This window comes from Mya arenaria, chromosome 7 (genome assembly GCF_026914265.1).
Source record: "Mya arenaria isolate MELC-2E11 chromosome 7, ASM2691426v1".
In the NCBI taxonomy this organism is placed as follows: domain Eukaryota; kingdom Metazoa; phylum Mollusca; class Bivalvia; order Myida; family Myidae; genus Mya; species Mya arenaria.
In genome coordinates this window covers 18,022,540-18,049,318 of record NC_069128.1, presented here as the reverse complement: position 1 = coordinate 18,049,318, position 26,779 = coordinate 18,022,540, and the positions used below count along the sequence as shown (strand labels likewise).

Sequence of the window (26,779 nt, the reverse complement as noted above, 5' to 3'; positions counted from 1 at the left end):
CAGTTCTCAGGGGTCGACGAGGACTCCTATTACTACCTCTCAAACCTGCAACGAGCACTTGTATTTAGATCATACAATATTTTCTTTACCAACCTTTATTGTTAGTCAAGAAGGCGAAATGGCGACACTTGGCTTATGCTCTATCATTGTTCGATAAAATTATCTAAAGTACGTATAAAATAATCCCTTATAAGAGTTTGAGACTCTAAGAGCTGGGACTGTAGTAATTTGGGACTGTTAGAGCTTGTGTTTCTAAGAGCTGGCGACGAAAATAGTTTGAATCTCAAAAAGCTTTGCACTCACTGCCCGAGCTAGGGCATGTAAGAGCTCAAGACTGAATACTTGAGACTGTAAGGGCTTACGAAAGTAAGATATTGGGACTTGAAATTAAAAGACCTTGAGACGGCAGAAGCGTCAAGCTATAAGAGCCCTAGACTCAAAGAACATGAGACACAAAAAAATGAGACAGTTATAGATTGAGACTGAAATAACTTGGAATGTACGAGTTTGGGACTGTAGGCCCTTAAGACGGTAAAAGTTTTGCAACTTTGATGGATTAGGACTGTAAAGTGTTGGAATTGGTTCAGTTATGAGACTGCAATAGCTTAATACTGATATAGCTTGAACTTATTATAGCTTCGGATTAAATAACTTTGGACTGTGAGAGTTTAAGATTGTAAGAGATTGAGACGGAAAGAGTTTGAAACTGCTAAAAATTGAAACTGTAACAATGTGGGTCTGAAAGATGTTTTTGGCTTGCAATAGCTTGAGAAGATGATAGCCTGCGACTGTAATGGCATGGCTCTGTATGAATTTTAAACAGTAAGAGCTTGAAACTGATAGGGAATGGGATGGTAAAAGATTGAGACTCTAAGAGCTTGCGAGCGCAAGAGCCTGAAACTGTAAGAGCTTGATACAATCTTAGCAATTAGGATTACTCACTGGACGGAAGATATACCGTAACACTTGCTCCATATTCGTGTAATTTATTGCAAATGATAGCATCTAGCAAAATCAAATAATGGTTTAACAGCAGTGAAGTTATATATTTTAGCCCAGAGAGTTAGTGTTTACTGAATGGTGAAGTACATGTTCGGATCCAACAAACCAACCCCTCCTGTTTCGATATGTATTATCTTAGATGAGTGGTCACATGTCTGTAACGCCACCTAAAATGGAACAGAAATCAATTATTTAAATGACTATATTATTTACCTTGTACGGAAAGCCGTATTTGAATATCTATATCGCGTTACTTTAGCTTTTCGATCCCGTATCAGCATGGTACCGTGTGTTTAGTGCTGCCTTTTACACAATGCGGTATATGGACATTGTTCCGATATTAATACTTTATTGCTGATTTAGTTAGTTTCTGGTTGCTTGGCCTACGACCTTTGGTTACACATTATGACTGCTGCAATAGGTTATGGCTGTTTGGTCTTCAATCGTGGTGACATTAGGTTATGGCTGTTTTGCCTTCAATCGTGGTAACAATAGGTTATGGCTGTTTGGTCTTCAATCGTTGTGACAATAGGTTATTGCTGTTTGGCCTCCAATCGTGGTGACAATAGGTTATGGTTGTTTGGCCTTCAACCGTGGTGGCAATAGGTTATCGATGTTTGGTTTTCAATCGTGGTAACAATAGGTTATGGCTGTTTGGTCTTCAATCCTACGTAACAATAATTTATGGCTGTTAGTTTGGCCTTCGGTCCTTGGTCAAATTAGGTTATGCCTCTTTGGCCTTCAATCCTTCGTGACAAAAGGTTATGGCTATATGGTCTTCGATCCTTGGTCACATCAGGTCATGGCTGTTTGGCCTTCGATCCTTGGTCACATTAGGTCATGGCTGTTTGGCCTTTGATCCTTCGTGACATTAGCTTATGGCTGTTTGGCCTTCGATCCTTCGTGACAGTAGGTTATGGATATATGGCCTTCGATCCTTGGTCACATTAGGTAATAGCTGTTTGGCTATTGCTCCATGGTCACAATAGGTCATGGCTGTTTGGCCTTTGATCCTTGGTCACATTAGGTCATGGATGTTTGGCCTTCGATCCTTGGTCATATGAGGTTATGGTTGTTTGGCATTCAATTATGGTCACAATAGGTTATGGCTGGTTGGCCTTAGGTCCTTGGTCACAATATGTTATTGCTGTTTGGCCTTCGATCCTTGGTCACATAAGGTTATGGCTATATGGCCTTCGATCCTTGGTCACATTAGGTCATGGCTGTTTGACCTTCGATCCTTGGTCAAATTAGGTTATGGCTGTTTAGCATTTGATCCTTGGTCAATTGGATTATGTGCTATAATTCCCATATTCTCAAATGTTTCGTTGTAACCATTTTGTAATACCCTCAAAACTATGGGTACAAACACAGAATCTGAAGACTTAATTTGATATTAATAATTTTTCAAATCATTGTATACCTTAAATCCATTGGGTAGGCATTCCAGAAATATCCCGGCAAGTCCCTGTCCAGTCGGGAAAGCGTCACTGGCAAATGTCCCAATGGCAGTATAGGCTGGGATAGACGCACAGTTTCCAACGATCTGTGTTTATAATGATACGATGGTTAAATACAGGGACAAGCCAATTTATCAATCGATCACAGTTATAATCAATTAAACAAAATAACTCATTAAATATTCACTTTCGAAATGTATACATAAATAATTATGTATCTAAATCAATCAAATGATAAATTACTAATAAATAGAATATATTTTATAAATGAATGAAATGGCAATACAGCGTTTGCCTATAAATATACTGAAAAAGCTGGATAAATAATCTGGACGGGTTATACTAATTGCTTTGGCAATTGTTTAATTGTACATCTGTTTCCAATGGCCATTATAGCCTGCAGAATGAAGCATTAATAACGAAGACATCTGAATCGTCCTGATGTTCATTTCTACACAATTGACGCCATGTTGAAAATAAACTTTAACATAAAATTACCTTCCGTCCTTTTTGCCAAGTATCTGGTGTGGTTACATTACAATCATGCATTACGAGGGCTTCTGAGGAGGCGTGGCTTTGCGAGTGTACACACTCAGACGCGTTCTGATTGGTTACTGGTGCTGTGTGGGCGAGGTCCGCCACGGTTGAGTACTTGTTGCAGTGGAGGTATCCTGTTTGTGTGTATAACAGCATAGCGCTTAGAATCACAGTGGAATCAGACTATAGTGGACTTGTTATTTGGAGAAATGACATTGATTAAACTGAGGCCAATTATAAACAGAGAGGAATGAGACCTAAATAAAAAATGAAAGCTCATTTGGCTTGGCAGCACTGATTCTTACTACATTATTAATTTATTGGATTGTCAAAAGTAGACTTGGACATCACGTGGACCAGTTTTGACCTTGGTTTATTTGTTTGTGATACAGGTTGGTTAAGACTTCTTTGTGAGCATCTGACCAAGTAATATTATAAAGGATATTGTGGATTTTTATTTTTTGTTTCGATGTTAGCAGTATATTTCACCAATTGAGCGCGAAACGTTATAATATTTACTTTTGATTTAAGCAGTTTATTTACAGTCATTCGTTCAATTTTGTTTAAACCATCTAAAACTACCCGTATTTAATAACGATATATCAACCATTTTAAGATATATTTTAGAAAGAATGGAAAACAATTTATACAAGTGTTTTTAATTACCAATGTATGCAGTCGTAGTAGGCGGTGTAGTTGTGGTCGTTGTGGTGGTGGTCGTTGTGGTAGTTGTGTCTAAAATATTAAATAATCCCTATGTTGGAGGTTAATATTATGAGGTGATGAAAAATAAGCCGAACAAAATTCAAGGAAGCCATCACAGTGTGTGCTGGAGAACATGACACGTGCATCGCATTTCAAAATATTTAAGGAGTAAAACATCAAAACATTCAAAAAGTCAAGTACCATGTTTGTTCAAATAAAATATTCAGCAAGCATAATTATACATTAATATCATTTCATACATGTAAATGAGAATTTCAAAGCTGTGCAAATTTTACAAAAGGAACATTTCATAAAATTAAGCAAGAACATTTTTGCATTAAAAAGCTTAATTGCTGCAATAATAGGAATAGCGTTAGGAATAATTTCTTTTGAAAGACGTCAGTGATATTTTTTAACACATGGTCTGCCACTTTTCTTTACAACAGTTTCATCATATTGCGTGTGCGTGCAATCGGATATTCACCAAAACTTAAGAAATATTTTCAATCGTAAACATTGCCTTACTCAGTAAAACACCAAAACACGTTTATATTCTATGTCTAAGGAGTATTTATGTTATGTATTTTAATACATTATTGACAGTATTAACTCAACGTGCGAACAATAATTGGACAAGATGTATTTAGTAATGACTTGTATCTAAAATAGTTGAAGGTAACTATTTCAAAAGCTGCAGTGTTTTTTGGGCTTCCCAGCATTATTATTTAGATTATCAAAGTATTTATTAACATTTTTTCACTTGAATTCCGCGAATGGAATATGTCACCTGTCGGTAGAGCTCACCAGTGTTGGACCAAACGAATTGGTAATATTTTACGTGCCATAGCGAAAGCAGATATGTTCATATAAATTCAATTATTTTTTTTCTAAAATATAGGCCAAAATAGTACAATGTCACTTTAACCAAAAATTGCATCCAATTTTCGCATACATGTAAATTGAAAGAGCATATGCAACTGAAAAGTAAATATATTAAAATATAGTTGATATGCCCTTGATAGAACATTCGCGAGAACTAATTTCTTTGTCAGGGGATATAACTCAATAAAGTCCTGATGTGGCCAGGTTTTGTAATTTCCAGGGCCGTTACTCTGGAATTATAAAAGCTATCTGCATGCAATGATATCCACTTTAGCGAATCACCTACCCCCCCCCCCCTAAATGGATCAGCTTCACTTTTTTATTTCAATAATGAAAAAAAAAATGAAATGAAATGGTTACGCCCCTAATTTCTATAAGGTCAAATCCACGATCCGCCACTGGTCCCTAACATTATTTCCAACTTTGCCAAGAATTTAACACGAAATTCTTGAAAATAAGAGGAATGAGTTGATTTGATCATATTTTGTCAATTTATTGGGCATGACCCCGAATTGAATAGGGTGATCTGTCTGTTGATTTAATTTATTTGATATATTATTAAACGTTAGATTGTAACTCATAATAGTTTAGTTTTGAGGATCCCTATATGCCTGTCATGCTGACGACGACGTAAATAATGATCCCAATATGCCTGTCAAGCTACTATGATGATCCCTATATGCCTGTCATGCTACTATGATGATCCCTATATGCCTGTCATGCTACTTTGATGATCCCTATATGCCTGTCATGCTACTATGATGATCCCTATATGCCTGTCATGATGACGACGACGTAAATGATGATCCCTATATGCCTGTCATGCTACTATTATGATCCCTATATGCCTGTCAAGCTACTATGATGATCCCTATATGCCTGTCATGCTACTATGATGATCCCTATATGCCTGTCATGCTACTATGATGATCCCTATATGCCTGTCTTGCTACTATGATGATCTCTATATGCCTGTCTTGCTACTATGATGATTCCTATATGCCTGTCATGCTACTATGATGATCCCTATATGCCTGTCATGCTACTATGATGATCCCTATATTCCTGTCATGCTACTATGATGATCCCTATATGCCTGTCATGCTGACGACGACGTAAATGTTGATCCCTAAATGCCTGTCATGCTACTATGATGATCCCTATATGCCTGTCATGCTACTATGATGATCCCTATATGCCTGTCATGCTACTATGATGATCTCTATACGCCTGTCATGCTACTATGATGATCCCTATATGCCTGTCATGCTACTATGATGATCCCTATATGTCTGTCATGCTACTATGATGATCCCTATATGCCTGACATGCTACTCATGAGACGTGAAAAGGTCTTAATGTTTAAGGGAAGGTTCTGATGAAAGTAGCGTGTTGTTCGGAACAGAAGGATGTCTTACACTGACAATGGTGGCCTGTAAACTCTGGAGGGCATACACATCTGGCGTTCTTACCACCGTTCAAAGGTACACAGGATCCACCATTTTGGCAATGATTGTATGAACAGGGGTGAACTGCAACATTAAAATAAATTAAAGATAGAAACAATGTTACGGTTACTATTTAATTGTTTTTATGCATTGGTTTCCAAATTTGTGTGAGTCACATACTACGGTTCGAATATGAGTGGTTTTGTATCAAGATATAAAAAGAAATTATATCGGTGATTTGATGGAAGTAATCGTTTACATTTTGTCCCATTACTTTAGTTCTAAAATTCGAAAAGTTACAATAATGAAATGACTACAGAATGAACACTTGCCGCAAGCGTAGGTTATAAATATTCCTTGTTAAAATGTACATCGTTATTTCAGACTCGCGTTGCTTACATTCGCAGTGTTCCCCAAGATAAAGGTCACGGCATCGACATGTATAGCCCCTGGAGCCATCCGCATGTTGTAAACATGTCCCTCCATTTCTACAGTGGCTGTGTTGACATGGGTCATAAACTAGAATTCAACGTAAATAATGAATGCACAAGTTTCCATATTTCCACATTTCCTTCATTTTCCGCATGACCTTTTGTTCAGTAGTTCCGATTAGAATGTAAGTATATTCCATGGCCGAGAGGGTAAGATAGGTTCATCTCAACCCTAGCGTAGGGTGTTTTGCGGAAACGAGGTTTACCGATCGCGAAGATTGGGATGAACCTATCTTACACGAGCGGCTATGGTAGATGCTTTTTCTCCCTCCTCAGTTAAAAAAAATAAAGTAAAATTGAATTTTTTGCTAGAACTTTTTCGGAGAAAACTATATCTAAGACGTATATAGAATTAATTGCTAGATTAGTATCGATTTATTTTTAAATGGGAGCGGGTTGACATGTTTTGTTTTATTATTATTTTCTTATTTTGCTTAGATGACTGTTTCACCGTTGAATAGTATCTGTTCATTCTCTAACTTATTGCATAAGGGACCATATGCATGTGTTTCTGCACGAGCCAAAAACACGTCTTAACTTTTCTCTGGATTTCCATTGGCATGTTTATACATCGACACTGAAGGCATGAACAAACGCCGTTCCCGGACAGTACTGGACCGATATGCATAAACAAACCCTAGTTGAACATTTGTATAGGGTACAATACAATTTAAGAGGTGGCTGAACAATCTAGCAATTGATTTATCTATAAATCACGAGTTGGTTTGGGTTTTCCATAGTTACATTTAGTCAATTTAAAGATCAATCTCAGAACGAGGCTGCATGTCCTATGGAAAGACCCTCTGTTGGCGCAAAACGCTATTTGACTAGGACTCTGGGACAGCTAATTTCACATTGTTTACACATATAAAGGCAGCGGAATTGAAATTATTTGATTGTGTTGTTTGTCTGTTTATAATATATTCTTTTTTCTTCCTGAAAATTGCGAATTTCAAAGGCATATTTGGAGAAAATCGGGGTCCGCCGCTACGACAAATACGGTCAAATTGCCCCGGCTATTACTTAAGCGAATAATAATAGTAGTTTACTACATCTTCCAAAATATTGATTTAGGTAAACGAATATTCGAATATTCGATCGAAAGAATTACCGAATATTCGAATATCAATTTTGCCATTCGTTTGCATCCCTAATTTATAGTCGTCTAAGCCAACATAAAGCATGTAATTTCAATTGCTTTTTTGTCACAATCAGCTTGTTGAATATTATGATATATAGTTTAATGAATACATCTATGATATACATCTTGCATTTCATTTTTATGTTCTTAATAAATGTAAATCTTTCGATGTAATATCAAATATTAACGTTTTGTAGTATGAATTATCGTCAAGATTAAGTCGCCTTCTTAAACCCATGCTTACCTTCACAGAATTGTCCCCGAAAGTCATGGTTACATCCGCATTGGAAGAAGGGATCATGTGACATTTTGTGACACGTCCCGTTATTTTGACAAGTGACGTTGCTACAAGGATCTTAAATAAATATAAAAAGTTTTATTGAATAGAACACCATCCATGGGCGGAGTGAGCATAGCGAATGAGCCCTTCTTAATTACTAAGAATTCACTTCATGTCATCTAACTGACTTAGAATACAACCTCATTGGCTGATACATTGTCAACGCAAACTCTGACGTATGTATCGAATGATTGGCAGTTGGCGGACATTTTAACACGCGCGAAAGTTGAATTTCTTAATGATTAAGTCCACCACTGAATGGTTGCCTTTCTGCAATTTCATTGGCGGAAAATGTAGGTTGTTTGCTAATAATTTATGTTTCTTTATACCGCCTAAATTATCGCATGTTGCTGCCGGACTACCATTCCCATTTAGGAGAGGTTTGGTCATGACAAATCTAACAAACACGTAGTGCAATAACTATGATGACCGAGAGTGCCGCACCACGGTTGATTTGAAATTCATTAAAAAACACATGTTGTTTTCTTTCAGAAAAAGTTTGAAGTTACCATTGGCACAGACATGTCCAAAGTAGCCATGTTCGCATTCACACGTCACGTGACCGTTGATCTTGAAACAGTTACCATTGTTACTACATTCACTCCGCAAACATATTTCTGAAAAAATAATGCAGGCGCATTGCATTAATGGGAAAAGCAGGACGTTGCACATATTTAATTAAATGAGTTTACTTTACGCCATTCTTTTGTCATGTTAAGAACGGACCATTTGCTAGTATCATGATATGCTATGCCAAGCCTACTAAAACTTTGCGCTCACTTGACAAATGATGTACACATCCTCTACCGTTGGTAAGGCAAAGCGCTCTTTTTGTTATTGAGTGAAATTTCCTAAAATAAAAACAGTAGGGAATGGATCCGTCTTTCTTAAAATCATTACATAGGACGACCAAACCTACTTAAACCTTGTGCTCACTTAAAAAATGAAGTACATATCCTCTACCATTGGAAAGGCAGAGCGTTCTTTTGTTGTTATCTAGTCAATATTTCTAAATATATATAGATCTGGGAATGGATCCGTCTTTCTTACATTCATTAACTTGGTCGACCAGGGCCATTAAGATATTCGTAAGCCTTTGATTATTTAAATCATCTCGCTGAAATATTCATTTCTAACGTTTTATTCATCAGACTTTTGTTTTATATTCAAGTTTCCTCAATTAAATGTATACCTTGATAAGATTTACCTTTTACTTTATTTCTTTATTTAGGATTGTTGTGATAAGAGTGAGGTTTGTGCACGTAAACTGGTTAAAACCCCTAGTAAATTTACATTTTACTGGCTGTTTCAAGGCGGTACCTAATAATCCTTGATATACATACCTAGTTTTGTTATAATATATATAAAGTATGCATGCACTCTGCTGTTTGTGGAGTTGTGTGATGTTCTTCCATGTTTCTTGTTTATGATTGTTTTTGTTTTTGAAATATAATAAGTTAACACTTTCTTAAATGTTGATTGATTTTTACGCGACTTTCTGACACAACACAAACAATAACAAGATCAAAAGTTTTCATGTATATTGTTATGCGATGAAATTGCGATCCGAACATATCTGAAGATGTTGCGTTCATCGATTGATAAACGCAATTCCCGAGAAGCAGTTCATTTTAGGATTGGAAGTTGAGGTGTAAATGTTTTTTTAAAACCTTGGAACCACAAGCAGCCAATACTGACCCTTTTCACACCGGTCTCCGAGGAACCCATCAAAACATTTACATTTATCGCCACCGTGGTCTCGATAGCAATACCCGTGGCCGTGACAGAAGTCCGCACCCTTGTGACACTTGGCTGGATTTAAAGATGTGATACTTTTAGACTGTTTACTCATGTTATACTGAGTTTAGGGTCTGGTTCTAATTTCATAACATTTCTACAAGGCATCAACATCAAGTCAAACATATACAAAGCAAACACATTATCTGAAAACAATCTTATTAGATTTATAAACAGCAGCTACCAAAGGTTTAAAACTTGTCAACTTACTCACAGCAGGGAGTCCAACGTGTTTTGTGTTTTCCAAATTTTAAGTGAGGGAATGTGTGATGCGGAATAAAATGGCGGTGTTCAAAGAGATTTTGGTGCTTTGGGAGGATATTTTCACCTGGTAAGTAAGTCTTATCACTTTTCTCGCAACATAAATACGCCTACCCGGAGGCCACACGTGTAAGCTTCTCACAGTTTTTAAACCTATGTTTTAGAGGCATTAACAAAAAAATATTGAATGTAAAAGCTGAACGATTGCTTGTTTGCAAAGTGAAAATAGAAAATTGCGTGACTTGAAACTGTGTTTTAGTCAACGTGCACCATTCTTGTACCTATTCTAGCTATTGTTCATTAAATATTTGCATATTATTTTCTTTTCGACGGTTAGTGCCAATTTTTATATATATTTACACACACTTCAAAATGTGATGTTTATCTTTGATCAAATCATTAATATGAAGAAGACCTATCAATGAAACGAGTTGTTTTCCTTACATCACATTTAAACTTGTTTACCGCTGTGAAACGGGGATGAAAGTGTTTTACGATGCTGGCACTCTAGTGAGATAATATATCATATAAATAGTCATAAGAAAGTCCAATGTCCAAAAGGGAGATTTGACTAGTACTTACTCAACTCGCACTCTTCCCCGGTAAACCCCTCGTTGCAAGAACATTTTCTGTGCTGGTCGTGGTAACAGATGCCTCGGTGTTGACAGTAGGACTGGTCTATACATTTATCTTATGAAATAATACCACAAAACGGTTTGAAATCGATAAAAATACGTTTATTTTCGGGCATGTATAATTCAGTGCTGTAAAAACGTTTTACGTTCTGCTCGGAATATATTTGTTTTGCTCTAATTTATAAAAGAAAACAATTTAGCGAAGAAGCTCAGTAACAAGATCGCCACCAAAAAAACGTAGATATAGATATATGTTTGCCAACATGAAAGCCGTGTTGTATCATCATCTCAGCGGCAGAATGCCACAATGTACGTTTACGTAGGAACACTAATGTGTTAAACAACATAAAACCAATGATACACCACAAAAATAAAGAAAGAATGCCACAGTGTACGTTTACGTGTTTACCAACATTAAAGCAAGGACACACCACACAATTTATAAAAGAATACCACACTGTATATTTACGTAGGAACACATGTGTCAACCAGGTTGAACGCAATAACACACTACAAAATTCGCGAATAATAAACCACAAAATGAGCGAAAGAATGCCACAATCTACGTTCACATAGGGACATATTTGTTTACCAGATTGAAAGCAATGATATCCCACAAAATTCGCGAATAATAAGCCACAAAATGAGCGAAAGAATGCAACAATCTACGTTCACATAGGGACATATGTGTTTACCAGGTTGAAAACAAAGATATCCCACAAAATTCGCGAATAATAAGCCACAAAATGAGCGAAACAGTGCCACAATCTACGTTCACATAGGGACATATGTGTTTACCAGGTTGAAAACAAAGATATCCCACAAGATTCGCGAATAATAAACCACAAAATGAGCGAAAGAATGCCACAATCTACGTTCACATGGGGACATATGTGTTTACCAGGTTGAAAACAAAGATATCCCACAAGATTCGCGAATAATAAGCCACACAATGAGCGAAACAGTGCCACAATCTACGTTCACATGGGGACATATTTGTTTACCAGGTTGAAAGCAATGCTATTCCACAATATCAGCTACAAAATGTCTCAATGTACGTAAAACTTAAGAGTACGCGAGTTTTCTAACGTGAAAGCAATGATACGTCACAACATGAGCGACGGAATGGCACAATGTACGGTTATGTGGGAACACATGTCTTTACCAACGTAAAAGCAATATTACACCAGGAAAAAGCGACAGAATGTCACAATGAACATGTATAGTAACACATATGTATACCAGTGTGAACGCAATGACACACCACAGAATTAGCGCCAGAAAATCAAAATGAACGATTATGTAGGAACACATGTGTTTACCAGCATGAAAGCAATGATGCACCACAAAATTAGTAAATGATGTACCACAAAAATAACAAAGAATGCCACAATGTACGGTTTAGTAGGAACACATGTGTTTTCAAAATCATACACCACAAAATGAGAGACAGAATGCCACAATGAATGTTCGCGTAGGTAAACACGATTACCAGCATGAAAGCAATAATACATCACAAAATTAGCTACAGAATGCCACAATGTATATATACGTAAGAGTACACGTATCTAAACCTGAAAGCAATAATACGCCACAAAATTAGCTACAGAATGCCACAATGTATGTATACGTAAGAGTACACGTATCTAAACCTGAAAGCAATAATACGCCACAAAATTAGCTACAGAATGCCACAATGTATGTATACGTTAGAGTACACGTATCTAAACCTGAAAGCAATAATACGCCACAAAATAAGCTTCAGAATGCCACAATGTATGTATACGTTAGAGTACACGTATCTAAACCTGAAAGCAATAATACATCACAAAATTAGCTACAGAATGCCACAATGTATGTATACGTAAGAGTACACGTATCTAAACCTAAAAGCAATAATACGCCACAAAATAAGCTTCAGAATGCCAGTGTATGTTTACGAAGGAACTTATTTGTTAACTAGCGTGAAAGCAATGACACATCATAAAATTAGCAACACAGTGTACGTTTACGAACATATTTGTTTGTCAACATGTAAGGTATAAAGAAAAAAGGTCTGTTCATCGAATTGCCAACATGTAAGTTTACGTATGAAGGCATTTACAGCTACATATTGTAGACCAACAACCCAACATACGCGTTAATTTACTCGAATGTAACCATGAAAAATACCTTGATTAGATTTCGTTTGTTACAATAGAAAAGTGAAGCATACTGAATTCACATTTGTCCCCGAAACGTGTATTGTCACACGAACATTTGGGTTGACCGTTAGCTATATAGCATGTGCCGTGGCCGTGACAGTATGTACTTGCAGAGCACTTTTCTGTCGAAGAAAAACATACATATCGTGGTGACGAAACACTTTTTTATCAAGTTTCTATGTGTAATTAACTACAGTCTGTATAATCACCATAATATCCACAATCCATGTCTTTTAACTTATTATAACACAACAGTAGTCACAAATAAATGGTACATAAACTCTGTAAGGAGATTTGGAAAGATTTTCTATCTAGAATTCCAAATATATAATTGCAAGTCTTTATACCCGACCTGATAGAACATTTCTTTATATACTCGAGGTAATCTTCTTATTTCTGTGAAATCACCCCTTTTTGATAACCTGGTAATATATTATAAACAAAATATTTACGTAGACGCAATATTTGTAAACGTCCTCGTTAATCACGTTGTTAACTTTAACAAAGCTTTGAATAATTAAGCAAACGTCATGTACAATGAACGATGTACTCACGGTATTGACATGTACTACCGACATAATTCGTGTTGCCACAATAGCAATGGTCATGACCGTTCTCATGATAACATGTTCCGTTGTTATGACAATTCGTGCCGCCACTACAGGCGTCTGAAACAAGTGATGTTTGATTACAAACTAAGATCAAAGCAGTGAAAGCGCTGACAGACTGGGGAATCGTAAAATGAGTGTTGAAACTGATTTCGATGACGAATTGCATTGAAGAGGTGATTATACTGAACATTATGTTTTAAAAGTATTGATGTTTATATTATTATTATGTGGAATAAAACGTTTTTTTTAAATATAATTCTGAGTGATATTGTTAGTGATAGTGTATAAAAAAGTTTATTTTCTCCCCGCATTTTTCTAACTCGACACATTTCGACAGATGTAATACGTCGTTGTAGCTGACTGTTTGCCAGTTCAATTTTAAGTTTTTTTCGGGGGTAGGGTGAAATATGGCATTATTTAATCCAATTAAAACATAAACGAAATGGCACGACTGGCGAAAAGACGATTGTAATCTCTTGTCGAACTTTTGATAACATCAGCTTTTGACATCGTTCTGCACAAATTAAGTTCGGAAAAGTATATCTATGGCCTTTTATTTTTTTTTAAAAATAAAGACGAACCTGTGACCTCTCCGGTTATTCAGCTTTATATTTATTGAACAGGCCATTCAAAGAAAAAAGAAAACACCTTCCGTACCAGGACTGTCATTCAACCGTCACAAGGACGCCGAAGTTTCGCTTGGTTTATATATATATTATTTTTTATAACGGAATGAATTTTTATTTTATCTTAAAAAATCGATGAGTACAATTGAATATGTAAAACAGAATATAAACCAACAAGCAGAAGAAATGGATAGTAAAAGCATTGTTCATGTTCACATGACTTAAATTTAAAATACAGAGATATTATGACATGCATTTGAAAAATAATACTACCTCGAAGTCATACAGACAACTCACTGTTACAGCCCTAACTGCCGTTCAGACAAAGGCTGCCGCTCTCATTCGCATCAAATGAAGTTTTCTTTATTCATCCGTTCCAATATACGGATAGAAGAGGTAATATCAAATGATAAATATCACATAGAGGAGAATGAGTTGAATGAGTGGAATCAGTATTTCATATGCGACCAAAATGCCTTTGTAAGCTTACAAATATACCATCATGCAGTTTCTTAGCAATCTAAATACAAATAATATGGTCAATTGACGTTAGTTCTACTTACGGTGTTCGCATCTTGGTCCTACGTGACTGCTCGTGCAAAAACAATGATCGCCTTGGTCGTGATGGCACGTCCCTCCATTGTAACAGTTATGATTGGTAGTGCAATGGGCTGAAAATTAATGAATTATTAAATGTTTTATTTAATTTAAACTTAAATTTTTACTACATTTGTTAGAAAGCTTATTTCAACACGTAATAAGTCACTTTTGTTGACACACATCGTCGGAAACCTTAGTTCTTTTCCCTGTTTACACTACCGTCTAAAATTGACTGATTAAATCTCGTTTTCATACATATTAATGAGGTAGGGGAAATAATTGTACTTCCTGTGGAATGGCAATTTAATAATCTTCAACTTTGAATATAAACAAGGGTAATGGTTTTGGTCAACATGAGTTTTGTAACTGGATATAAAATACAACACACAAAGTGATTCCATTGGCTAGGATTCCAAAAATGGTTCCCATTCTCTCTACTGACTGTATTGTCATTTTCTCTATTTACTGTATTGTCATTATCTCTACTAACTATATTGTCCTGATCTTTACCTACTGTTTTGTCATGATCTCTATGTACTGTACTGGCATTATCTCTATTTACTGTATTGTCATTATCTCTACTAACTGTTTTGTCCTGATCTTTACCTACTGTTTTGTCATGATCTATATTAACTGTACTGGCATTATCTCTATTTACTGTATTGCCATGATCGCTACTTACTTTATTGTCATGATCATTACTTACTGTCTTGTCATGATCTCTATTTACTGTACTGACATTATCTCTATTTAAGTGTATTGTCATTATCTCTACTTACTTTATTGTCATGATCATTACTTACTGTATTCGCATCTTTGTCCAAAGTGATTACTGGTACAAAGGCATTGAGGTCCATGATTGCTGATATAACACGACCCACCATTGTGACAGTAGTGCGGGCCATGGCAATAGTCTGGGAATTAATCAATTAATTAACATCGTTCAAGTTACTACAATTGTTTAACAATTAATTAATTAAAATTGCAGTTTATATCACTAGGGAAAAATGTTATTCGATAACTCGAATTCGTTCTTCTTGGTGAATATTCATCTTTGGATCATAAGTCAATAATAATTTGATTAAAGGTTCAGCTATTTTGGTCTTAAAGACTGTTGTTGCTTCTTTCAGATCATTTTCCTCGGAAGCTGTCAACTGCAATCAAGTTCACTGAGTCGAGGCAAACACCATAAGCCCTTCCTGAAGTTTATCACAAGCATACATGTGGTAGAATAATGTATTAGTACCTAGAATACACTTTTCAATTTTATGTTATATGCATACTTTGAAGTTAAAACACTTGAACCTTTTTTAAATTGACAATTGAAATAATAAAAAATGGCTTGAAATGCTTTATAAATACAGGCCCTGGTGTCGATTTTAAAACGGCATGTGAATATGCTATAAGTGGGTATATAACCGTCAACCTTTCCAGGGAAAGGCGAACACCTATTCAAATTCCTCAGTATCAACCTTAAAGGGGCTAGAGACAAGATGGTCCAAAAATCGGTAAATGCAATATCTTCAAAATAAGCCTAGAATTTTCAATGCGAGCTAGTACGGGGCCGATATTACTTCACTGTATTTGAGTGTACATGTTGCTGTCTCGTCTGTTTAAACCAATTTAAAATGGCGCATTATGGTTTCCCAGTTTATATCATATCTGTTAATGGGTAAAGATAAATATACCCATGCTATTTTTAAAGCTGCACTCTCACAGATTGAACGTTGTGACAACTTTTTTTTTTTTTTTGTCTTGGAACGAGCCGATTTTCGACTGCTTAAGAAAAAAACAGATCGGTTTTTATATGTAAGTTCAAAAATTGATGTTTTATGCATTTTTCTTAAACCGTTAGTGCCGTAAAACATCAATTTTCGAACAGAAATATGGAAAACTACGATCTGGTTTTTTTTTTGTCAGCAACCTTATATCATTGGTTTGCAGATATCTACGCAAAACATGCACTTTCCAAGAAAATGTTATAAAAATGGTAAATCTGTGAGAGTGCAGCTTTAAACTAAATGGGATTTACGTTGTAGGCATTCCTAGTAAATTTCGGATTGGAAAAACGATCATAAACTGCGAAAGACGCATATGTCGTACGCGATTTGATACATCAGTAAGTAAGATTCAATGCGTTGTACACAACGATATCAAATTAATGTAAGATTTTTTGACAGTTTTCTTTTTTCATGCAATTGTATCTTCTGGTGTCTAGGCCCTTTAAAATAGCACTTACAATACTGGCACGAGTCTCCGAAGCGGTTCTGCTCGCATTCACAGTCGTATTTGTTAAAATTAACATAGCATGCCCAGTGGCTTCCTTGACAGTGAATTCTTTTCTCGGAGTCGGTGCATAATCGAGCTGGCAAATAAAAGGAAAGCAGTTATATACATTTCGTATAAGAGGCATTGCTTGGCTATAAATGATTTCTGTTTGTATTTAAGATTTTGCTTTTTAAAAAACATATCTATTTTAGAGGTGTGTCCTATATATTTAAAGAAAACTGTTGGCCACGGCCTGTGTGGCCTTTCAGAAGCTAAGCCAGGTATATACATAAAATGGCGTTTCTAACTGTCATTATATAGAAATGTTTCAAAATTACTCAACCAATTCAGTTATAACCATGTGTCACAAGACTTGACCAATTCATTTTCAATTTAACTGTCCATGTCGTTTCTGTTATAAACATGTGCCACAATACACAGCAAATTAATTTTCAATAAAACTGTCCAGGATATTTCAGTTATAAACATGTGTCACAATACTCGACCAATTCATTTTCAATTAAATTGTCCATGTCGTTACGGTTATAAACATATGCCACAATACACAGCAAATTAATTTTCTATAAAACTGTCCAGGCTAGTTCAGTTACAAACATGTGTCACAAGATTCAACCAATTCATTTCCAATAAAACTGTTCAGGCCATTTCGGTTATAAACATCTGCCACGCGACTCAACCAATTCATTTCCAATAAAACTGTCCTGGCCATTTCGGTTACAAACATCTGCCACGCGACTCAACCAATTCATTTCCAATAAAACAGTTCAGGCCATTTCGGTTATAAACATCTGCCACGCGACTCAACCAATTCATTTCCAATAAAACTGTCCTGGCCATTTCGGTTACAAACATGTGTCACAAGACTCAATCAATGCATCTTCAATAAAACCTGGTGTATTCTAGGCAAAATTTTGGCTTTTAATCATGCTAAAGCAAATTATAAGTCAGGGCAACATAGTAAAAGTATCGTGTAATGCCAATAGTTCTTATTATTTATCCATTGTTTGTTCTGTTACTCGGTTCTATGCGGTTATTATCCTTATTCCGTACTCTTACTCCGGTTTTATGTCTTTTTTTCTGCCTGTAATACGGCGTAATGATGCTATTTTTCAATATGTCTGTCTCCAATCCGGTGTAATGCGGTTATAAACCCTTATTTCTATCCGTTACTCAGTGCATTGTAGTTATTTGTCCTTTAGTATTGCATCCCGGTATTATGGGGTTGGTTGTCCATCTACCTATCTACATCCATGCATTATGGGGTTAGTTGTCCATCTTCCTATTTGCATATCGGTGTTATGCGGTTAGATGTCTATCTTCCTATCTGCATCCCGGTATTATACAGTAAGTTGTCCGCCTTCCTATCTGCATTCCGGTAGTATGCGGTTAGTTGTCCATCTTCCTATCTACATCCAGGTTTTATGGGGTAAGTCGTCCATCTTCCTATCTACATCCCGATATTATGGGGTAAGTCGTCCATCTCACTATCTGCATTCCGATATTATAGGGTAAGTTGTCCATCTTCCTATCTGCATCTCGGTATTATAGGGTCAGTTGTTCATCTTCCTAACTGCATCCTAATATTATGGGGTAAGTTGTCCATCTTCCTTACTGCATCCCGGTATTATGGGGTTAGTTGTCCACCTTCCTATCTGCATCCCGGTATTATAGGGTTAGTTGTCCATCTTCCTATCTGCATCCCGGTATTATGCGCTTAGATGTCCACCTTCCTATCTGAATCCCGGTATTATGGGGTTGGTTGTCCATCTGCCTATCTACATCCATGTATTATGGGGTTAGTTGTCCTTCCTATCTGCATCTCGGTATTATGCGGTTAGTTGTCCATCTTCCTATCTGCATCACGGTATTACGCGCTTAGATGTCCATCTTCCTATCTACATCCATGTATTATGGGGTTAGTTGTCCGCCTTCCTATCTGCATACCGGTATTATGCGGTTAGTTGTCCATCTTCCTATCTACTTCCAGGTTTTATGGGGTAAGTCGTCCATCTTCCTATCTACATCCCGGTATTATGGGGTAAGTTGTCCATCTTCCTATCTGCATCTCGGTATATAGGGTTAGTTGTCCATCTTCCTAACTGCATCCTGGTATTATGGGGTAAGTTGTCCATCTTCCTATCTGTATCCCGGTATTATGGGGTTAGTTGTCCATCCTCCTATCTGCATTTCGGTGTAATGTGTTTAGTTGCCTATCTTTCCAGTCTTTTGTCCATCGTGTTACCTTGCGAATTGTGGCTATTCGTCATTTTTCCTTCATGTTACCCGGTATAATGCGATTGTTTATCTATATCCCCATTTGTTACCAGGCGTAATGCTGTAATTTGTAACCAGGCGTAATGCGGTTATTTGTAACCAGGCGGAATGCAATTTGTTACTGGACGTATTCCGGTTATTTGTAAACAGGCGTTATCCGGTTAATTGTAACAAGGCGTTATCTGGTTATTTATAACCAGGCGTTATCCGGTTATTTGTAACAAGACGTTATCCGGTTATTTGTACCCAGACGTTATCCGGTTATTTGTAACCAGACGTTATCCGGTCATATGTAACCTGACGTTATCCAGTTACTTGTTACCAGGCGTTATCCGGTCATTTGTTACCTGACGTTATACCATTATTTGTAACCAGGCGTAATGCGGTTATTTGTAACCAAGCGTATTGCAGTATTTTGTGACCAGACGTTATCCGCTTATATGTAACCAAACGAAATGCGGTTATTTGTAACGAGGCGTAATGTGCTTATTCGTAACCAGGCGTTTTTTTGTAACCAGACGTAATCAGGTTATTTGTAACAAGGCGTTATCCGGTTATTTGAAACCAGGCGTTATCCGGTTTTTTGTTACCAGACGAAATGCGGTTATTCGTAACCAGGCGTAATGCAGTTATTTGTAACCAGGCGTTATACGGCTACTTGTTACCAGGCGTAATGCGGTTATTTGTTTACCGGCGTAATGCGGTTATTTGTAACACGGCGTAATGCAGTAATTTGTAACCCAGCGTAATGCGATTATTTGTAACCGGACGTAATGCGGTTATTTGCAAGTGGCGTAATGCGGTTATTTTTAACCAGTCGTATTAAGGTTATTTGTAACCCGGTGAAATGCGGTAATTTGTAACCAGGTGCTATCCATTTTTTGTAACCAGACGAAATGCGGTTATTTGTTACCAGGCGAAATGCGGTTATTTGTAACCGGACGTAATGCGGTTATTTCAAACCAGGCGTAATGCGGTTATTTTTAACTAGGCGTATTGCGGTTATTCGTAGACGTAACTTGCTCTAAATACTTGTATCTTTTTTTATTAAAAACGAAGGCCGATAATCCATTATTTTTGCATTCAATGTACTTAATACGTATGCTGAAATGAAAACCCTTTAACTCTATCGACATATTTAAGCTTTGAAGTACATTCATTTGTATTCGGTTGATTAACAAATTGAGAAGAAAAAATCTTACCGCGGACTACAGCTATGGACAAAACGAAAAAGCACCATCCTGCTGAAATAAATAAGTACAATGTTAGCATATCCCTGATCGCTATTTTTTTCTACTATCTGTTTTTATATACATTAATAATATATATTTAATGTTTTTCCGTTGCAGGTTTAAATATCCGACTCGAGGGCACATGCGAAACCCGGTCAAAAGGCTTGAATTCCGAACCTCAAAAAAAGATTAATTATTTTTTTGCATGCAGTAAACGGGTCGGTTTTTACACATATATTTTGTTTAATCATATCAATCATACTCTGTTCCACTCAATGCCACTACTCAATTCCAATCAACCCCACTACTCAATTCCACTCAATGCCACTACTCAATTCCACTTAACCCCACTACTCAATTCCACTCAATGCCACTACTCAATTCCACTCAATGGCACTATTTAATTACACTCAACGCCACTACTCAACCCCATTACTCAATTCAACTTAATGCCACTACTCAATTCCACTCAAAGCCACTACTCAATTCCACTCAATGCTATTAATCAATTCCACTCAACCCCACTACCCAATGCCACTCAATGCCACTACTCAATTCCACTAAATTCCACTCAATTCCACTACTCTATTCCACTCAATGCCACTACTCAATTCCACTCAATCCCACTACTCAAATCCACTCAATTCCACTAGTCAATTCCACTCAATGCCACTACTCAATTCGACTCAATGCCACTACTCAATTCCAATCAATTCCACTCAATTCCACTCAATTCGACTTAATATCACTCAATTCCACTCAATGCCACTACTGAAATCCACTCAATGCCACTACTCAATTCCAATCAATGCCACTATTCAATTCGACTCAATTCCACTACACAACTCCACTCAATGCCACTACACAATTCCACTCAATCCCACTACACAATTCCACTCAATGCCACCACTCAATCCCACTACATAATTCTTCTCAATCCTACAACACAATTCCACTCAATGCCACTACTCAATTTCACTCAATCCCACTACATAATTCTTCTCAATCCCACTACACAATTCCACTCAATGCCACTACACAATTCCCCTCAATCCCACTACACAATTCCACTTAATGCCAACTGCTCAATGCCACTCGATGCCACATTTTGCATTTAAAGCTATTGTTAGCCGCTTCTTCAGTATGTGTTTGTTTCAAATTAAACATCTAATATGTGACGCGATCAGCAACAACAAGGCGACAATGACGTAACATGTGTAATCACGTAATGCCTTTTATTACGCATAAAATTCGTTTTATAGTGACTGTCTCTGTTTTAATTGAATGTAAAAAGACAGCCCATTTTCATGCCGTTGAAAAAGGAACATTGTTCCCCCTGACTTAATTTTGCTGATTTCGTCACACGTTTTATATAACTACCTTGTAAAGCTCTCCTAGCAAAACCATTACGAAATGAAAGAATAATTAAGGCTAGGTGAGTTTAATTGATTACTAAGATGGAACACTTTACTTACCTAATGAAAGAGTTGCCATAACGTCTCCTTTATCGCAGAATGTGCTCTTAGACTCTCACTAAGAAGAACAAGCAAGCTTTCATTTACACAGCCCTATATTCGATTCCATGTTTAAATTATGACCTCGTACTGACCTTATAGAAACACGTTTGACCTATGTCAGCACTTAAATGATAAATGAGTTATGGTTCATATTTGGGCTTATTTTAAGTTCATATAAGCACAAAGTGCTCAGTTTAAGCTATTGTGGTAGGGTGATTGTCCGTCGTCGTCCGTCATCGTCCGTCCGTCCGTCGTCCGTCAAAAAGGTCAAACTATTATGTTTATATGTTGTTGTTTTTTGCAGCATAGTGCACAGACAGAACGTGAAGCCCTGGCTACAGCTTCCCTGTTTCTTTAACATACACCAGTGTATATCACTGTCACATGGTACCCCCACTTAACGTCCCTCCCAAAAGACGATTAGTATTTGCTTAGTGATGCGACCCCTGTGTCATGTGTGTTACCACTAGACCACGGAATCCTTCATACGAACCATTGTTTTGGACTTTTGTTTATTCATTTTGGTATATTACAACAGCTGTATTATTGGGGTACATATTTATTGATAGTAAGAGTGCATCTTTAAGCATTGCTTTGCGGAAAGCATTCGCATTAAAAGGATAAAGTGCAACATGTCAAATTTTCATTTCTTCAGTTAAAAAAATAGACAGACAGGTTTGAAATTTAAATGTTAAGTTTGCGCTTGATTTAAATTTTCAATTTTCTCTAAATCCCCGTTAATACATAAAGTAAACGAAATGATTTTAAAAGATAAAATAAATTTGAATTTGAGAGACTTAAACGCCGAAAAAGGAAAGATTTGTTTTCTTTTTAATATCACTGGGTTTGGGGTCATAATAATGATTTCTATTTAATATCACTTCTCAACCATATATCACACTGAATATCGTATATAGGTAACTTTTAGGATATTTCTTCGTTTATTACAGGTAATAAAACCTTGCATTTATTACAAATTTACGTTGTCAAATGTTAAAGGTGTATAGATTTCTTATTTAAGTGCAAATGGTGATAGTAATGCGCGCGTTCCAGATGGTGGCGGGCTCAAGTCAACTTTTTACGACTGAGGCCTTGGGCTCAAACTACTGGAGTTTTAAGTTAAAACATATTCTTCAACGTTTGTACATTTTAGTTTAGTTTTAAATTTGTTAATTTGCCAACGATTGTGAAATAAGCTATTACAACTTAAACTAAATCACTATCGTTGGCAGGATGTTGCGTGAGAGTGTTGTCTTGTGTTGTGGAGAAAACCGGAGTACCTGGAGGAAACCCACTTGTCCGGCTTGGTGACCACTTACGAACCTCACATGCGCCCAGGCCGGGAATAAAGCCCAGGTCGCCACGGTGAGAAGCGAGTGTGCTAACCACTGCGCTCAACCGGACAACCAAATTTACATTTCAAACTTAATATATCAGCCACAAGATTACGACAAGTTGCAGTAACTGCACCCACTTATCCAGTCAGTGAGTCAAGGAAACTGTTCAATAACTAGCGTGAAGTATAAATGAAAAGCATTGTAATTGATTAGCAAATTTTAGATCCGCCTACTACCTTCCGATAATAGAAGATAAAGTATAGACGAAATAATAATAGAAGTACATGGCACGTTAACAACAAAACTTTTTCCTACGATGACTTTATAGCTGTACTTACCAACATATTACATATATTTTATGTTATACAACATACAGATGACTATTTAGATACTGGTTCATTTGTTTCTACTATTCCAATGTGTGTATACCACGTGATAATTTACGTCACAAATGCTACGTCGGAAGGCAACATTTTGCTTCGAATGATGACTTAAAACAAAGAGAACTTTTCGTTTTCTTTGGCAAAATAAATGAAACAAAGGGCAGTCTATGCCACCTAAAGATCCCCGCCTTCGTTTTATTATCGGAGTTTGATTATGTGATAAGTTTCCCCAAACACTTCGACAAACATGTTTCCAAAATTATGTTTTGACAGTGCTACTTCAGGTGGCGGGTTAGTGAATAGGTTTGTCGAAGTGTTTTAAAAAAAACTAAGCGCTCAATCAATCTCTGGTTAAAACATATGGAAGAGCTGTGTAAGCGGCGAAGATTGGACCATGTTTCATAAAATATGATGATTCAAAGCAAAAATGTTGCCTTCCGACGAACTATTTATGACGTTAGTATACACACACTGTTATCTAAGGCGGAACATTCTTCCATTTCTGTACTGTTAGAATTGCTTTATTATGGAAATCTGCGACAGAGTTTATTTAAGGTCAGTGTTAAGCTAGAGGATCTCACTGAATCCTATTCAATTCTACTTTATCTGTCTACTCAAACACACTCAATCCCACAACTCAATTCCACTCAGTACCCCAACTTAATCCAATTTATCCCTACTCAATTCCACCCAATTTCACCACTATGTTCTACTCATTCCTACTCAAACTTAAACCTCAATCTCACTCACTCCCACAACTCAAGCCCACTCAATCGAACTCAATACAACAACTCAATCCAACTCAATTTCACTACTAAATTCCACGTAATCATACTACTAGATTCCAATAAATTACACTCAATCTTACACAATCTTATTCAATTTCACTTCATAATGCCCCATGAATCCCGCTACTCAATTTGCATTCTCATTCCCACTCAATCTCGTTTAATCTCAGCACTCTATCACACTACTCAATCCTGCTGAATCCACCACACTATCCCACTATTCAATCCCGCTCAATCCCACTACCCAATTCCACTCAATCCCACTACACAATCTCAATCCTCATATCCACTCAATCCCACTTAATCTTACTCAATCTCGCTACTCAATCTCGCTACACAATCTCACTACACAAAACGACGACTCAATCCGACTCATTCCCAATAGTCTTACTCAATCCCATTAAAACCTACTCAATCCCACTCAATCTTACTCAATTTCACTATATCCTACTCAGGCCCACTCAATCTTACTAAATCCCACTAAGCGGTACTCAATCCCTCTCAATCTTACTCAATCTTACGCAATCTAACGCAATCCCACTCACCCTTGCTCAATTCCTACTCAAACATACGCAATTCTACTCAATACCACTACTCTATCTCACTACTTAATCTCGCTAATCCATTCACTTAAACAAACTCAATCTTACTCAATCCTAATAAATCCCACCAAATATTTCTCAATCCCATTATATCCCACTCAATCTCAATTAATCCTACTCAATCCCACTTAATCCTACAAATTCCTTCTAAATCCTACGCAATCTTACTACATCTTACTCAATCCCACTAAATCCTACTCAATACACTAAAACCCACTCAATTCTATTAAATCCTACTCAATCTTACTAAATCCTACTCAATATTACTCAATCCTACTCAATCTAACTGAATTCTACCCCATCCCACTTAAATCAACTCAATATCACTTCTCAATCGCAATACTTAGTTATACGCTATCCCACTATTCCCACTACATTATCTCACTTAATCCTACTCAATCCCACTCAATCCTACTTAATCCCACTAAATCCTACTCAATCCCACTAAATTCTACTAAATCACACTCAATCTCGCTACTCCATCCCACTTAAATCAACTCAATCTCACTTCTCAATCACAATACTTAATCAAACGCTATCCCACTACTCCCACTACATTATCTCACTTAATACTACTCAATCATATTCAATCTTACTCAATATCTCACAATCTAATGTATCTTCTTTCTTTGTCCAATTGAAGCTATTCCAGTATGTATCATTTCAGTTGACATTTTCTCGTCAATACATTCCCGATGCATTTTGTTCTTTGTTATGTTAACATACTGTTGCATACTGTACATTTCTTCAAAGAGGAATATCCTTGTAATTTATTTACTCTTTCTAGCTGCACTTGAGTCTAGTAAGACGGAAGACATTATTCAAAAATCTGCATAAAATGAAATATCTACGCCTGTAAATTGTACAAAATACAATGAGCCATCATACAACTTACCATTCTTAACGTATAACATACGTTATAGTTGTGATTTATTCTAAGTTATGTGGTTAGACAACTATTTGAGAACTTAGTAGAAGCAAGTTGAATCCCCCTGACATCGACTCACAAGAAAAGCAGGTTGTCACTTTAACGAAGTGGTTAGAGCACCAAGGCGACCCGGGTTCGATTCCCAGTCGAGAGCATGTGAATTTTGTTTGTGCTCACAAAGCCGGACAAGTGGGCTTTCTCCTGGTACTCAGGTTACCTCACCGCACAAAACACTCAAGCGTAACATCATGCCGACGACAGTGATTATTTTGTTATAACGATCGTTTATCAATCGTGAAATATGATCACTCTGAACAGGGTAACGTGGAGACCTTAAAGAAGGTATTGAACATTTTAAGAACTCACTACCCGTAAATATTTGCGGATCCATAATTGAGTCCAACGCTTAAAATCATTCAAGTTGATTGTAGAAGACGGTGTCAGTAAAAACCTGTTTTAAATAAATTATCACCGAGTGTTTGCAATCATTTTTTTACGAAGGCTTAAGCATATAACATTGGTACATTTGCTTTATATATAAACACCTTAAATGTGTCCCGTCGAAGTTTTATGCAGTGTTTGTCTGGTGCAGGATCAGTCTTACCCTCCCGTTGGCGTTTTTATTAATTTCAGTAAGACAAGAGCTTAAACAAAGGTTAACCGGACTCATTTTGATGCAAAACATTAAG

General features: G+C 36.7%; 1 protein-coding gene and 1 long non-coding RNA gene across 2 annotated transcripts; both read right to left on the bottom strand.

The window, feature by feature from the left end:
* Positions 1–1,070: 1,070 nt before the first annotated feature.
* Positions 1,071–7,974, bottom strand: LOC128240979 (notch homolog 2 N-terminal-like protein A). Its single transcript, XM_052957967.1, has 6 exons — positions 7,911–7,974; positions 6,005–6,118; positions 3,666–3,734; positions 2,961–3,133; positions 2,426–2,548; positions 1,071–1,169 (listed from the first exon to the last, which is right to left on the bottom strand). The coding sequence occupies exons 1-6, from the start codon at positions 7,972–7,974 to the stop codon at positions 1,071–1,073; spliced, it is 642 nt and encodes a 213-aa protein (XP_052813927.1).
* Positions 7,975–9,806, bottom strand: LOC128240329 (uncharacterized). Its single transcript, XR_008262145.1, has 3 exons — positions 9,705–9,806; positions 8,516–8,623; positions 7,975–8,021 (listed from the first exon to the last, which is right to left on the bottom strand). It is a non-coding gene; the product is annotated as an uncharacterized LOC128240329 (long non-coding RNA).
* Between the last annotated feature and the right edge of the window lie 16,973 nt (positions 9,807–26,779).